Source organism: Scyliorhinus canicula, chromosome 20, assembly GCF_902713615.1.
Source record: "Scyliorhinus canicula chromosome 20, sScyCan1.1, whole genome shotgun sequence".
NCBI lineage: Eukaryota > Metazoa > Chordata > Chondrichthyes > Carcharhiniformes > Scyliorhinidae > Scyliorhinus > Scyliorhinus canicula.
Window position 1 is genome coordinate 35,430,184 of NC_052165.1, and position 14,668 is coordinate 35,444,851.

The 14,668-nt window shown below is 41.8% G+C and overlaps 1 protein-coding gene across 2 annotated transcripts in view; it reads right to left on the reverse strand.

Moving 5' to 3' along the window:
• Nucleotides 1–14,515, reverse strand: part of LOC119954633 (G/T mismatch-specific thymine DNA glycosylase-like) — a 37,304-nt gene extending 22,789 nt beyond the window's left edge. For both annotated transcript variants that reach the window (XM_038779970.1, XM_038779971.1), the window contains exons 1-6: nt 14,358–14,515; nt 14,138–14,256; nt 8,873–9,105; nt 5,277–5,346; nt 5,003–5,138; nt 4,837–4,919 (exon numbers count right to left, since the gene is read on the reverse strand). In XM_038779970.1, coding sequence (XP_038635898.1) covers nt 4,837–4,919; nt 5,003–5,138; nt 5,277–5,346; nt 8,873–9,105; nt 14,138–14,256; nt 14,358–14,416 — 700 coding nt within the window. In that variant the 5' untranslated portion in view covers nt 14,417–14,515. The remainder of the gene's footprint in view (nt 1–4,836; nt 4,920–5,002; nt 5,139–5,276; nt 5,347–8,872; nt 9,106–14,137; nt 14,257–14,357) is intronic.
• Between the last annotated feature and the right edge of the window lie 153 nt (nt 14,516–14,668).

Sequence of the window (14,668 nt, forward strand, 5' to 3'; positions counted from 1 at the left end):
TTACCCAACATCTTTAGGTTACTGCCTAGTTAGTGCCTTGGAGCTCAGAAGTTACAGCCCAATAGCTATGTTAGATGGGATGCCGTGATTCGGCAGTACTTGCTGAATAACCTGAGTGTGCCAAGAATTACACTACCAACCTATTTAAGGTACATACGTAGATACTTAGAAGATAGGAGCAGGAGGAGACCTTTTGGCCCTTCAAGCCTGCTCAGTCATTTATCACGATCATGGCTGATCATCCAACTCCAAAGCCTAATCCTGCTTTCTCTCTATAGCCTTTGATCCCATTCTCCCCAAGTGCTATATCTAGCCGCATCTTGAATATATTCAATGTTTTAGTATCAACTATTTCATAGAATTTACAGGGCAGAGGTAGGCCATTCAGCCCATCGAGTCTACACCTGCCCTTGGAAAGAGCACCCTACTTAAGCCCACGCCTCCATCCAAACCCTGCAATCAGACTTAACCTTTTTGGACACGAAGGGCAATTTAGAATGGCCAATCCACCTACCCTGCACATCTTTGGACTGTGGGAAGAAACCGGAGCACCCATGCAGACACGGGGAGAATGTGCAGACTCCACAGTGACCCAAGCCAGGATTCAAACCTAGGACCCTGGAGCGGTGAAGCAACTGTGCTAACCACTGTGCTGCCCACAGTTCTTGTGATAATGAATTCCACAGGCTCACCACTCTTTGGGTGAAGAAATGTCTCCTCATCTCTGTCCGAAATGGTTTACCTTGAATCCTCAGACTGTGACCCCTGGTTCTGGACACACCAATCAATGGTAACATCTTCCCTGCCTAGTCCTGTTAGAATTTTATAAGTCTCTATGAGATTCCCCCCTCATTCTTCTGAACTCCAGCGAGAATAATCCTAACCGAGTCAATCTCTCCTCATGTGACTGTCGCGCCATCCCTGGAATCAGTCTGATAAGCCTTCGCTGCACTCCCTGGAGAGCAAGACACTCTCTCAGAATTCTCAATTCAAACAGAATTTGAGTATTCCTGAAAAGAGACCTGTAGTTGAAGCTTTTTGTCTTGCAATCACAAGAATACCAAATTTCAAAGAGATCAACAATTTTATACTCCATGAGAAACGGGTGCTGATTGGTTGGCAAGTTGATTTTGGTCACTGTGTTGCCATGGAGAAGGCAACACAGTGACCAAAATCAACTTGCCAACCAATCAGCACCCGTTTCTCATGGAGTACAAAATTGTTGATCTCTTTGAAATTTGGTATTCTTGTGATTGCAAGACAAATCAGTTTTGGTCTCCTTTTCTGAGGGAGTATGTTCTTGCTCTCCAGGGAGTGCAAGACACTATATTCTAGGAGTGGCCTCACCAAGGCCCTGTAGAATTGCAGTAACACATTCCTGCTTCTGTACACAAAACCTCTCGCAATGAAGGCCAACATACCATTAGCCCTCTTTACCACCTGCTGCACCTGCATGCTCACCTTCAGCAACTGGTGCACAAGGACACCGAGGTTCTGCTGCACACACCCCTCCCCCAATTTACAACCATTCAGGTAGTAATCTGCCTTCCTGTTTTTGCTTCCAAAGTGAATAACCTTGGATATAACTTATCCAAATTATACTGCATCTGCCACGGATTTGCGCACTCGCCAACCTGTCCAGATCATGCTGTAGGATCCCTGCATATTCGTCACAGTTCACACTCTCGCCCAACTTGGTATCATCTGCAAACTTTGAGATGTTACATTATGGTCCCTTATCCAAATCATTAATATATATATTGTAAATAGCTGGGGTCCCATCAACGATCCCTTTGGCACCCCACTAGTTACTGCCTGCCAATTTGAAAAGATCACCAGTTGGGCTCCAATGTGACTCATTGACCCTTGCCATAAGTTACATGTATTCATACACAGGGACCTGTCCTCTGCCAGCAAATAGAACACATCCAGACATTGAGCTTTCTTTTCAATTAAACAAAAGCTTGGGGAACAAATTCCCTAGTGCTTTCTCCATGGCGACACAGTGACCAAAATCAACTTGCCAACCAATCAGCACCCGTTTCTCATGGAGTACAAAATTGTTGATCTCTTTGAAATTTGGTATTCTTGTGATTGCAAGACAAAAAGCTTCAACTACAGGTCTCTTTTCAGGAATACTCAAAATTCTGTGCTACCAAACAACTATTTCTAGACCATTTTATTTAAGGATAATACAAGAAATAAAACAGGAGACGGTGATGTTGCCACGTAAGTTTGCTTCTCCAGTCAATAAGATCATTTCTGACCATGATTCCACTTTCCTTCCTGCAAGAGGTACACCACCTGACTTACCATCCACTCGGCCCTTCCGAATAGTTTGATACCCGTGGATATTTAACTCCCCGTCGTGACCATCCTTTAACCATGTTTCAGTAATGGCCACTAACTCATAGTCATTCACGATGATTTGTGCCATCAACTCATTTACCTTATTCCAAATACTACGAGCATTCAGGTAAAGTACCCTTATATTGGCTTTTATACCTCCATTTTGAATATTAACACCTCTTTCAGTAACCTCTCCCAAGTTATTTTTCCTTTTAATGTTTCTCTTAATTTTCCTTATCGTTGAACCCATGTCTTCATGTAATAACCTGCTGCTTCGCTTTCCATTTGTTTTTACTTCCCGTTTTATTCCTTTTAGTATTACTGCGCCTATTCACTGAGCTGTCCTCAGTCACTGTACCCTGTACTGTGGCCCTTTTAAATTTCTGACCATGGCTTCTCTGCCTTACACTTTCCCCCTTACTACATTTTGTTTCCGTCCCCGTTTTACATCCCTCCGACTTCCTGGATTGGTTCCCAACCCCCTGCCACATTAGTTTAAACCCTCCCCCAGCACTAGCAAACACCTCCCCAAGGACATTTGTTCCAGTCCTGCCCAGGAGAAGACGGTCCGGTTTGCACTGGTCTCACCTCCCCAGAACTGGTTCCAATGCCCCAGGAATTTGAATCCCTCCCTCTTGCACCATCTCTCTAGCCACGCATTCATCCCCATCTACCCTGACATTAGAACATAGAACAGTACAGCACAGAACAGGCCCTTCGGCCCTCAATGTTGTGCCGAGCCATGATCACCCTACTCAAACCCACGTATCCACCCTATACCCGTAACCCAACAAGCCCCCCCGTTAACCTTACTTTTTTTTTTTTTTTAGGACACTACGGGCAATTTAGCATGGCCAATCCACCTAACCCGCACATCTTTGGACTGTGGGAGGAAACCGGAGCACCCGGAGGAAACCCACGCACACAGGGGGAGGACGTGCAGACTCCACACAGACAGTGACCCAGCCGGGAATCGAACCTGGGACCCTGGAGCTGTGAAGCATTTATGCTAACCACCATGCTACCCTGCTGCCCTAATGCCCCAACATTACTACCTTTGAGGTCCTACTTTTTAGTTTAACTCCTGACTCTCTGAATTCAGCTTGCAGGACCTCACTCCGTATTCTACCTATAATCATTGGTGCCTATATGCAACACCACAGCTGGTTGTTCACCCTCCCCCCTCAGAATGTCCTGCAGCCGCTTAGAGACATCCTTGACCCTTGCACCAGGGAGGCAACATACCATCCTGGAGTCTCAATTGCTTAGCAGAACCGCCTGCCTATTCCCCTTACGATTGAGTCCCCTATCACTATAGCTCTGCCATTCTACTTCCTGCCCTCCTGTGCAGCAGAGCCAGCCACGGTGCCATGAACCTGGCTGCTGCTGCCTTCCCCTGGTGAGCCATCTCCCACAACAGTATACTAAACAGTATATCTGTTTTGCAGGGAGGTGACCGCAGGGAACACCTGCAGTGCCTTCCTACTCTTGCTGTCTTTTGGTCATCCATTTTCTATCTTCCTCAGCAATTTTCACTTGCGGTGTGATATCCACGACGTCCTCAGCATTGCGGATGTTTCCAAGCGAGTCCACCCGCAGCTCCAGAGCCATCAAGCGGTCTAACACGGTCTATCTGCAGCTGGACACACTTCCAGCACATAAAGGAGTCAGGGACATCGACAGCATCCCTGAATTACCACATCGAACACGTTGAGCATGGCACGGGTCTGAGTTCTCCTGACATGTCTTAACCTTTAAATTAACTTATATATTGTTATTTTTTTAAAACTTGTTTTTATATCTCTCCTTATTATACAGATTTAGATTTTAAACTTTAATTTCTAAACTTTAAAATTCTTACCTTCATTTTCACCACAGATGCCAAGATAGATTTTTAATATCACCTACCTTCCCAGAATGCTCCCTGATTTTTCCCCCCAAATTAATTCCCGCTCTGCTTCAAATTCCCAAATGAAATCTCGTCCTCTCTCCGCACTCTTTACTGAAGTCTCGTCCCTCTCTCCACACTCTTTAATGAAGTCTTGCCTCTCTCTCCGCGTTCTTTACTGACATGAATGATCTTCAAAAAGAATTACTTGATTCCAGGAACCAGCCCAGTGAATCATCTCTGAACTGCCTCAATGCAAGTATATTACTCCCAAGTAAAGAGACCAAAGCAAGACTCAGTACTCCAAGTGTAATTTTATAATTTTTGGGGTATTGGGTAGTAGAGAGGCCTTTCACCTTTGAGACTTTGTCTTAAATTTAGCCCAGACTGATGGGGTGAAATAGCAGTGTTCTCTTGGTTGAGACAGAGGACATTTTATACTATTTGTTACACATGATCTGGGAATGTTTGATATTAACACTGGGTATTATTCCCTCGCACTAACACCCACAATTTGCAGGAACCAAACAATCATTTGAGACATTAAGACATTGAAATGGTGAAAAGTTTGATTTTAGATTTTCCACACATGTACTCACATTTTCCATTAAAAACAGCAATCCTTGGCTTAAATTTCTGCAGTTTTTGCAGAAGTATTTTCCCTCCTTCTCGAATCTCTTTACTGAAATGCAAAGAATTTATAAATTCCATTTTCTTTCCAAATCAAACCAAAAATTGGAATTTTAATTTACATTCATTAATCACCTTTTGAGGTCCTTGCTTCCTGGAGTAGTCCTCTCCACCATGTTTGTGAAACCTATTCCATAATTCTCTGGTAACATAGTATCATCCACATGATTTAAAGGCTTATCAATAAGACCGGACAAAAACAAGCATTTCCCTACAGAAGAAAGAAGCATGTGTGAAAGTTTGAATATATAGCAAGAACCGGAAAGTGAAAATATGTACCCAACAAACATCAAAAGGCCTAAAAGATTTAAGAACATCCAATAGGATTTCTGTTCATAAAAGAACTTACAAAAATGATTTCCTGGTCCTGGGTAATGATGCCCTTTGTATGCTGCCATCAGCCCCGGGTTAATTCCAATCTAAAACAAAGAGCAGATTCAGTTTAGATTGGAAAGGAAATTACAACCAGTGGGCCATGAAAACAAAATCAAGCCAAAACACTTAGTAATCATGCTTTCCAGAGGAATTTGATGACAATAGACGGTGCTTCTCTGTCACACACCCATAAAGAGATTGCAGTTGCAATGGTGCTAGGCATCCTTGCAGAAATGTCTAATAACTCACGTGACAACTTTGATATGAAGTATTTGCAAAATAGTCCACCAGGAGAAGAGCATCACTGTTGAGCCCAATACTGCCCTCACTAAGTATTTCCAGCAGTGGGAAGCAGGAAACCAAGCATATTTTTTTATCTTGCAACGCATTCTGCACAGGGGACTCGTCACATTGAGGAAAAATTCAACAATATTCAAAGACTTTCTATGGAATTTTGGCCAAAAATACTTAAATTACTTTCCAGATGTGATGTATTATTCAAGACACGAAGAAATTTTTTTTAGCAATACTCTTTTCTTATGACAGAATATAAGTTACGAAGACTTGGGCTGAAATATCCACTTCAAAATAGTTTTATTCTATGCACCAATAGAGAAGAACAGTTTGGATTCAGTGACAACGCAATACAGAAATAATCTTGTTTCCAGTATATTTCTTTTCAAAGACCACTTTTAAAGCTCTACTCATTTACTGATAAAGCAATAAAGCCGCCCCCTCTCCATTTGGGAATTTTAGTTCAGAAACCCGTAAAGATAAATCTCATTCCCTCACAGTACAAGGCTACGAACCAAATCGTGGAGAATTGGATCAGAACAAATAGATGGTTGATTGGCGAGTGCCCTAAATGCGCCAAAGGGTCTTTTTTTGTGCTGTAAAGTTCTATGACTCTGAGTATATTAAGCTATTTTAGAACACAACAAATACTAATGAATCCTAGCTAACAGCTTCAACAGAAGAACTACTGATTAGATAGCATGTCCTACTAAAGTTTCTTAAATATTTTAGTTAACAGGAAAGGCATTACATTAGCAATTTGAATAACTTTAGGATTCAAAAACACATATTGAACATCGATTTTCAAAAGATCACCAGCACCTCTAAGTGGCAATCATGGAATCTGCAGCAATGAGTCCTAAAATGCTAAGCAAATAGACCCAGTAACAAAATACAACTTATTTCCCCCCACACTGTAACAGTTAATCGCCCTGTAATAGCAAGTAAACCAATTCCGCCTTTCAATTGCACTAGGCAATTCAATGTTTCTCGTTAATATACTGCCTACATTAAATTAGCATGATAAATCACTTTGTCATCTTAGAATTGTAATTAAGAAAAAAGTTACTTTACCTATTATAATATTCAGAAAAGTGATGTTCATTGGATACTTCATAGAATTATACCGTACAGAGGGAGACCGTTCAGTCCACCGTGCTGATGTAAGTTTTTTGAAAGAGTTATCCAGTTTGTTTCTTCCTACATTGTCCAACAAATCTTTGCTTGTCAGATATTTATCTGCCTTTTGAAAGTTGCTGATTCTACATCCACCAACCTTTCAGGTAATGCATTTCAGATTTGCTGTTAGGAAATTTGGACATTTTGAATTCTCCCTCAATGTACCCGAACAGATGCCAGAATGTGGCGTCGAGGAGATTTTCTCAGTAAATTCATTGCAGTGTTAATGTAAGCCTACTTGTGACAATAATAAAGATTCTTATTTCAACAATTTACTGTACCAAAAAAGTTTATTTTTATCACCTCTGGTGTTTCTGCCAATTACCTTAAACTGGTGTTCTCTGGTTATCTGATACTGGAAACCGTTTTCCTTCATTCATGTTCTCAGCATTTTTCATGGCTTTGAACATCTCTATCAAAACTAACCTTCTTGGCCTTAAGGAGACTACTGCCAGTTTCTCCACATAATTGTACTTTTACTTATCTTTCAGTAAATTTTCTCTGCAATTTCTCGAAGGCCTTCTAAAGAACAGTATCCTGCATTAGCCATTTGGATCTAAACTGTATTTTATGAAGGATTAGTATAACTGCCATGATTTTGTTGTCTATGCCTCCATATATACAGCCATGAATCCCAAATGTTCCTTTAACAGTTTTTTCTACTTGTCCGACCACCTTCAAAGACTTGTGCTACTCTCTGCTTTCTGTCTCTCAGCCATAGCCCCCGTAATCCCATGAATTTAAACTTTTATTGTGTGCTGTTCAATTAGGTGATACATACCAAACCTTTCGTAAATCTATATCCACAATATCGACTACAGCACCCTCATTCACCCACTCTGTTACTTCATGAAAGACCAAACATGAAAAGCCTTTAACAAATCGTGATTTTCATTTACTGACCGTTTTTTAAAAAAGTAACTTAATTTTGCCCGATTAATGTTACCAAAAGTTCTCCCACTACTGACATTAGGCTGACAAACTTGTAATTGTTAAGTTTATTCCTCTTCAGTTTTGGAGCAGGGTGTAACCGTTGCAATTTTCCAGTCCTCTGTCACTACTTCCATATCTAAGGAAGATGGGAAGATTGTGGCTAGATTCTCTGCCATTTTCCACCTTTTTAGTCTGCTCAGCAACATAAAATGCACACAGATTGGGTGACCTTTCTAAGAGTGCTGTCAGCCCTCTTTTAAGTAACTTCTCTATCTATCCTATCCAATGTCTCTATTACTTCCTCCTTTACTGCAACTTTGACAGCATTCTCTTCTTTAGTGAAAACAGCTGCAAAGTACTGATTTAGTATCTCAGCCATGTCCTATTCCTCCTTCCAAAGATCTCTATTTTGGTCCCTAATCAGCCCCACCCTTCTTTTGACTATTCGTAATACACTTATGCGTCATTTAATTATGCAGCAATGATTTTAGAAATAAACCTTGAAATGGGAAACATTTTTTCACCGATAAAACAATACTAGACAATTAAATTTTGTTAGTTTGAACAAATGAATAGGTAGCCATGTCCAACCCAAAATGACTGAAATGATTGGATTTACTGTGGCAGTTATCCGATGGTAGCCAATTGTTCTAAGGCCTTCTCACAATTTGATCACTCTCAGGCTACAGACTTTTAAAGTGGAATGTTTTATTTATTAGTCACCTGATTACTTGGGTAACTGCATGACAACATTGGTTTAGAGTTCATCTTTAAACCCCTCCCCCCGAAAAGGAGACAACAAAAGCCACCTGAAGCTCAACTACCTTGCTGAAGTTGGGGAGTACAGTGGTTAGCCCTGTTGCATCACAGCACCAGGGACCCGTGTTCAATTCCGACCTTGGGTGACTGTGCAATTTGCACTTCTTCACGTGTCTGCGTGTGGTTTCTTTGGGTGCTCCAGTTTCCACACAAAGTCCAAAGATTGGGGGGAGGGGGTTGGTTCAGACTCGATATGCCAGATGGCCTGCTTCTGCACTGTTAACATTCAAATACCGGACAGATTGCCGTCCTTGAACATTTTTCTTAACCGTAATCTTTACTAAACCTCTGCTGATTGCAATTGGACTAAATTAAACTTAAAAATAATGGAAAATGTTAACTCACAATCACAATGTCTAGACCGTAGGTCAATATATCCGGTAGGGTTTTTGTTAAAAGCTCAGCTTCAGTTGTTCCATTGAATCGATCAATTTTTCTTTTCGTAACTTTAAAAGCATTGGTGATCTTTTCTTGTTTTCCACCTGATTTCCCATCGGTTTTGCCTCGTTTGGTGCTTGCTCCCTCAGCCTTATTTTTCTGCGACCCCGGAGGTCTTCCTCTTTTACGTTTTGGAGCCGCTGAAAGAACACAGGAACACCAAATCTTGAAACAGTTTGTAGTTTTTGTATGCAATTAAAGTTCCCTAGATTCTGGAAATGCCCCAATAATTTGGAAAACCATAAAAGTAAAAACTCTATTCAAGAAAGGAAGGAGGAAGGAAGTAGGAGACTACCAGCCAATTACCGTTGGCAGTGGTACAATGAGGTAATAGCAGGAAACTTTGAAAATCATAATATAATCAGTCAACACGGTTTGTGAAAGGGATGTGGCGTTTGTCATATTTTTTAAGAGTTATTTGGGGATGTAACAAGCAAGATAGATAAAGGGAAACCAGTTGAAATATATTTGGATTTCCAAACGGCATTCAAAAAAAGTCATTGCACAAGATAAGAGCTCATGATGGGGGTGATATATTAGCATGGATACAGGATTGGCTAACTAACAGGTTAAATGGATCGTTTTTCAGGTTGGCAAACCCCCCCCCCAAAGTGTGGCCAATCCATCTATGCTTCACATCTTTGGATTTTGGGCTGAGACCCACGCAAGGAAAATGTGCAAATTTCACACGGAGAGTGACCCAGGGCCAGGATTGAACCCGGGTCCTCGGCAGTGATGTAGCAGTGTTAATCACTGCGCCATCGTGCTGCCCCTAGGTTGGCAAATTATAACAAGTGGCAGGCCATAGGGATCAGAACTGGAGCCTAAATTAGTTGCAATCTATATGAATGAAAGGACCAACTGTATTGTAGCCAAACTTGCTGATAATACAAGATAGGTAGGGAAAGCAAATTATAAAAATCCACAATAACCTCAGTCGGTATGGGAATTGAACCTGGGCTGCCCAGCCAACTGAGTTAATACAGTATAGGTTAAGTGAGTGGGTAAAAATTTGGCAGATGGAGTTTTATGTGTGAAAATGTAAGATTGCCCACTTTGGCAGGATGAATAGAAAACCAGAATATTATTTAAATGGAGAGATTGTAGAATACCGCTGAGGAATTTTGGTGTCCATGTACATGAATCTCAAATAGTTAGGAAAGCAAATGGAATATTGACCTTCATTGCAAGGGGGACGGAGTATAAAAGTAGGTAAGTCTTGCTACAACTGTACAGGGCATTGGTGAGACCACACCTAGAATACTGTGTCCAGTTTGCTCTCTTTACTTAAGAAGCAGTATACTTGATTGGTAGCAGTACGGCGCTGGTTTAGCACAGTGGGCTAAATCGCTGACTTGTAATGCAGAACACAGCCAGCAGCGTGCGGGTTCAATTCTCGTACCGGCCTCCCGAACAGGCGCTGGAATGTGGCGACTTGGGGCTTTTCACAGTAACTTCATTGAAGCCTACTTGTGATAATAAGTTATTATTATTAGCTCAGAGAAGGTTCACTAGGTTGGGCCTGGGACGAAACAGTTGTCTTAAGAGGAAAGGTTGGGCCTTTTACTCACTGGAGTTTAGAAGAATGAGAGGCAATCATACTGAAACATAAAACATTGAGGAGGCTTGACAGACTACACACTGAGAGGGTGTTACACCATGGGGGGGGGGGGGGGGGGGGGGGGGAAAGAGATCCAAAACTAGGGGGAACAGTTAAAAAAATAAGTGGTCTCCCATTTAAGGGAGAGGAGGAGAAGCTTCTCTCAAGTCACTAGTCTTTGAGATTCTCTCCCAGAAGGCAGTGGAGATTGACTCATTGAATATACTCGAGGTTGAGTCAGACAGACTTCAGATTTACAAGGAAGTTAAGGGCAGAAAGTAGAATTAAAGCCACAGTCAGATCTGTCACAATCCGACTGAAAGGCGGAGGTTTGATTGGCCTAATGGCCTGCTCTTATATCTTATGACTTAATGATCAATCACATCACTGACTTTGACAAGTCTTACAATCAGGCACAGACCTAGAATGATACTTTGGCAAAGTTATGTACTTAAGTAGACATTACTCAAGGACATTGAAGCTATATTTTGATAAGAATATTTGCAAAATTAAAATCAATTATAATTCTCAAGTTTCTGACCAAATATCTTCTTGGGCGTCCACTATACGCCAGTGACACACAAATAACAATAACAGTTTACCAGGCTGGTTATTCACAGCTGGAATAAAATAGTGGAACCAGCAAATTACCTATTCATAATTACTTCCCAATTAGAAAGAAAATATCACGGCAAGTTTCCATACTGTTGAAAGATGTTTTGTTTATATTACTGCCAGAGTCAGAATTGCTGCTCGTAGCAGGATTAAAAAATACAAATTTGCAAGTCAGTAACTATCGCATGTAAAAAAAATGGTTTGCAAAATGACTCAATACAACACTGTTTAGAGGATTTGTGCAAGGCAGGTTTATTACACAGAGTGGTGAGTGCCTGAAACTCGCTGCTGGGAGAGGTGGTGGAAGCAGGGACGATAGTAACGTTTAAGAGGCGTCTTGACAAGTAGGATGGGAATGGGGATACGAACCCTGCAAGTGCAGACAGTTTTAGTTTAGAGGGGCATCATGATCGGAGCAGGCTTGGAGGGCCGAAGGGTCTGTTCCTGTGCTGTACTGTTCTTTGTTACCACCTCTAAATTTGTATGCATAGCACCAGTTTATAGATGAATTATTCTGCTGAATAACCCACGAGTTAGCACTTCTTGTTCAATTTGTGATTTAAAAGTAAACAGATGTCACAAATGGAGGGGGAGGGGTAAGGAAAAGAATTAATCTAATTCAACATTTTCTGATCTTTACTGCGGTGCATTTAATACAACAGTAACGTTCCAGGAGCAGAATAGGTTGTTAATATAAGAGGAAATTATTTCATACGATAGAGGCTAAAAAGATACAGAGCTGACAGACATATTTGTTTTTTTTTTAAAATCGCTTTACAGAACATTGTTATGCACTCCCAAAAATTGCTTGCGTTATTTGTATTATAGATTTCCCTCTACCTCACGAGATGGATTTAGCATTTATTGAAGTCCTACATTTGTAGTTGCATAAAATACAATTTTTATATATAAAACATGTCAAAATATAAAGAAAAGCTAGTAAATGTTAGTGACATAATAAAATGCCAAAGATTAAGATATTTGATGATGCTGTTGACTCCTGTTGGTTTTGGAGCTCTCCTCAGGTACTGCCCCCTCTCCTTCAAAACTGCTGTCATCACCCATCTTGTCAGAAAACCAACCGTGACCCCCCCCCAGTCTTGCAAATGACCCATCTCCAACATCCCTTTTCACTACAAAGTCTTTGAACATGCTATTGCTCCCAGAACATTCTATGTGACTTTGACAATGGTGAATCATCCTTGTTCTCTCAACATGCTTGCAGCCATTTGAAAGTCGACCAAATCTTCCTCATCCAAAACAGTGTGCTGGCTGAGACTATGCTCACCTGGCTGCAATTGTAGCTATCTAATTGTAGCCAGGGTATCACTTCCATCAGCTTTGCTTCGTGCTATTGCACCATTATCTATGGTGTTCGCAAGGGTCTATCCTTCATCCTATTTCTCACCCACATACCGCCTCTCAGAAACATCATGGAAAAACACAGCACCACCTTCCACATAAATGCTGATGAGACATACCAACTCTCTTAAATCTCTGCCATCTCTCAGAGGTCAAACTGCTTGTTCAGCTGTTACCTCTAGAATGTGCTAGATTGACATACTTCTGGCCAACCTCCTACTTTCTGCCCTATGTAAACCTATGTCACCCAAAATTTGTAGCTGCTTATGATTAAAAACAAGTCTTGTTTACCCATCATCCTTGTTCTCGCTGGCTTCAACCATGGAAAATCATGGCGCAGAAAGAAGCCATTCAGCCCATAAAAAGAAACTTAACCATCCGTTTTAATCTCACTTTCTGCATCTGGTCCACAGCCTTGCAGGTTACAGCACTTCACATACAGATCCAAATACCTTTTAAATTAGTTGAGCATTCTAGCCTCAAACAACTTAGGCAGTGAATTCAGCTGTCCTCTGGGTGAAATAGTTTTACCTCATGTCCCCTTTAATCTTTTTACCAATCACCTTAAATTAGTGTCCCTTGGTAATTGACTCTCAGCTAGGCCCTCATAATTTAATATACCACAATTAAGTCACACACACCCCCGCTGTATTGAGCAAATCAACCCTAGCCTATTGAATCTCTCTACATGGCTACAATTTTCAAGACCTGATAACATTCTCTTAAATCTCCTCTACTCTCCAAAGCAATTATGTCCTTCCTGTAATGTGGTGACCTGTGCACAAAACTGCAGCTGTGGCCTAACCAGCATTTTATACAGTTCGACCATTATATCGCTGCTTTTGAATTTAATATCTTGCCCAATAAAGAAATTTATTCCATAAGATTTCTTGTCCACCTGTTGACATGCAGTCCAAGGTCTCTCACTTCCTTAATCAATATCTTACCATTCGAATATTCCATTACTTTGCTTCCAACCCCCCACCCGTTTTTGACCGTCTCCTCACTTTTCCAGATTGAATTCAATTTGCCACTTCTCTGTCCACTCAAACAAGATATCGATGATCTACTTTGATTTACTGATTAAGTAACACCCTATTTTTAAAAATCACCCCCATGGCCTAACCCTCTGAACCCCCACCCCAATTACAACCCTCCAAAATATCTGCTCTCCTCCAATTTCTTGAGCATCCCCATTTTAAATGCCCCATCACCTTCCTTATTGGTGGCTCAGCAGCTCTCGCTTTCCTCCTTTATTATGTCCCTTAAAACCTACCTCGTTGCCCAAGTTTTTGGTGAACTGACTTAAAATCACCTTACGTGGCTGAGTGTCATTCTCTTATGTTTCTTAAGGACCTTGGGACGTTTAATTATATATTAAAGATGTTAATATGAGAAGAAAGCTCCAGTTTCTTGTTGTTTTATCTGAACCAGGTAACTTCCCCCCACACACAGCACCGAGAGACAGTCAACAAGTGGCAGAAAGTGCGATGATTTTATCTTTTATTTAAAAGCACATTCCGGGCGTTAATATTTGCTGTGTGCGGTGCCTTTCATCATATAAAACGCCCCGGTTCACGCCTGGAGACTCTTACCCTGCCCGGCCTCTGGCGGCGGGACGACGGCCTCCTCCACGTTGACGGGATCGGGTCCTATCGGCAGCTGGGCCCGGGCCGGTTGGAGAGGCGGTTCCGGCGGGCCGGTGTTACTGGACCTGAAGGTTAACACAAAGGGGAGAGATGGTTAGGCAGTGCTCCAGGATCGGGAGGAGGAAAAGACACCCGGCGTGAGGCGGGATCGATCCAGCTCACTCACCAATTCTGGAAGTATTCTGAGGGCAGCCCCGGGCCTACAAGCTGCCGCTGAGCCTCCATCACTGTCTCAATGAGGAAACAGCGAACGCGTCTCAGCCCCGCCAAACAAAAGGGGCCACCCGCCCACCGCCGCAGGGGGCGCACGCGGGCCCGACTCCACCAAACTCACCCCCTCCACACCTGGAGGGGGAGACGAAAACCCCAGAGCAAGAAAGATCATGAAAGTCAAGCATCGACTCGCATAATAGTGATTAAAAAGTGTGTAAAATGAATGTTTTAATAATAGGTGAATGCAACTTCACTTACTGTCTT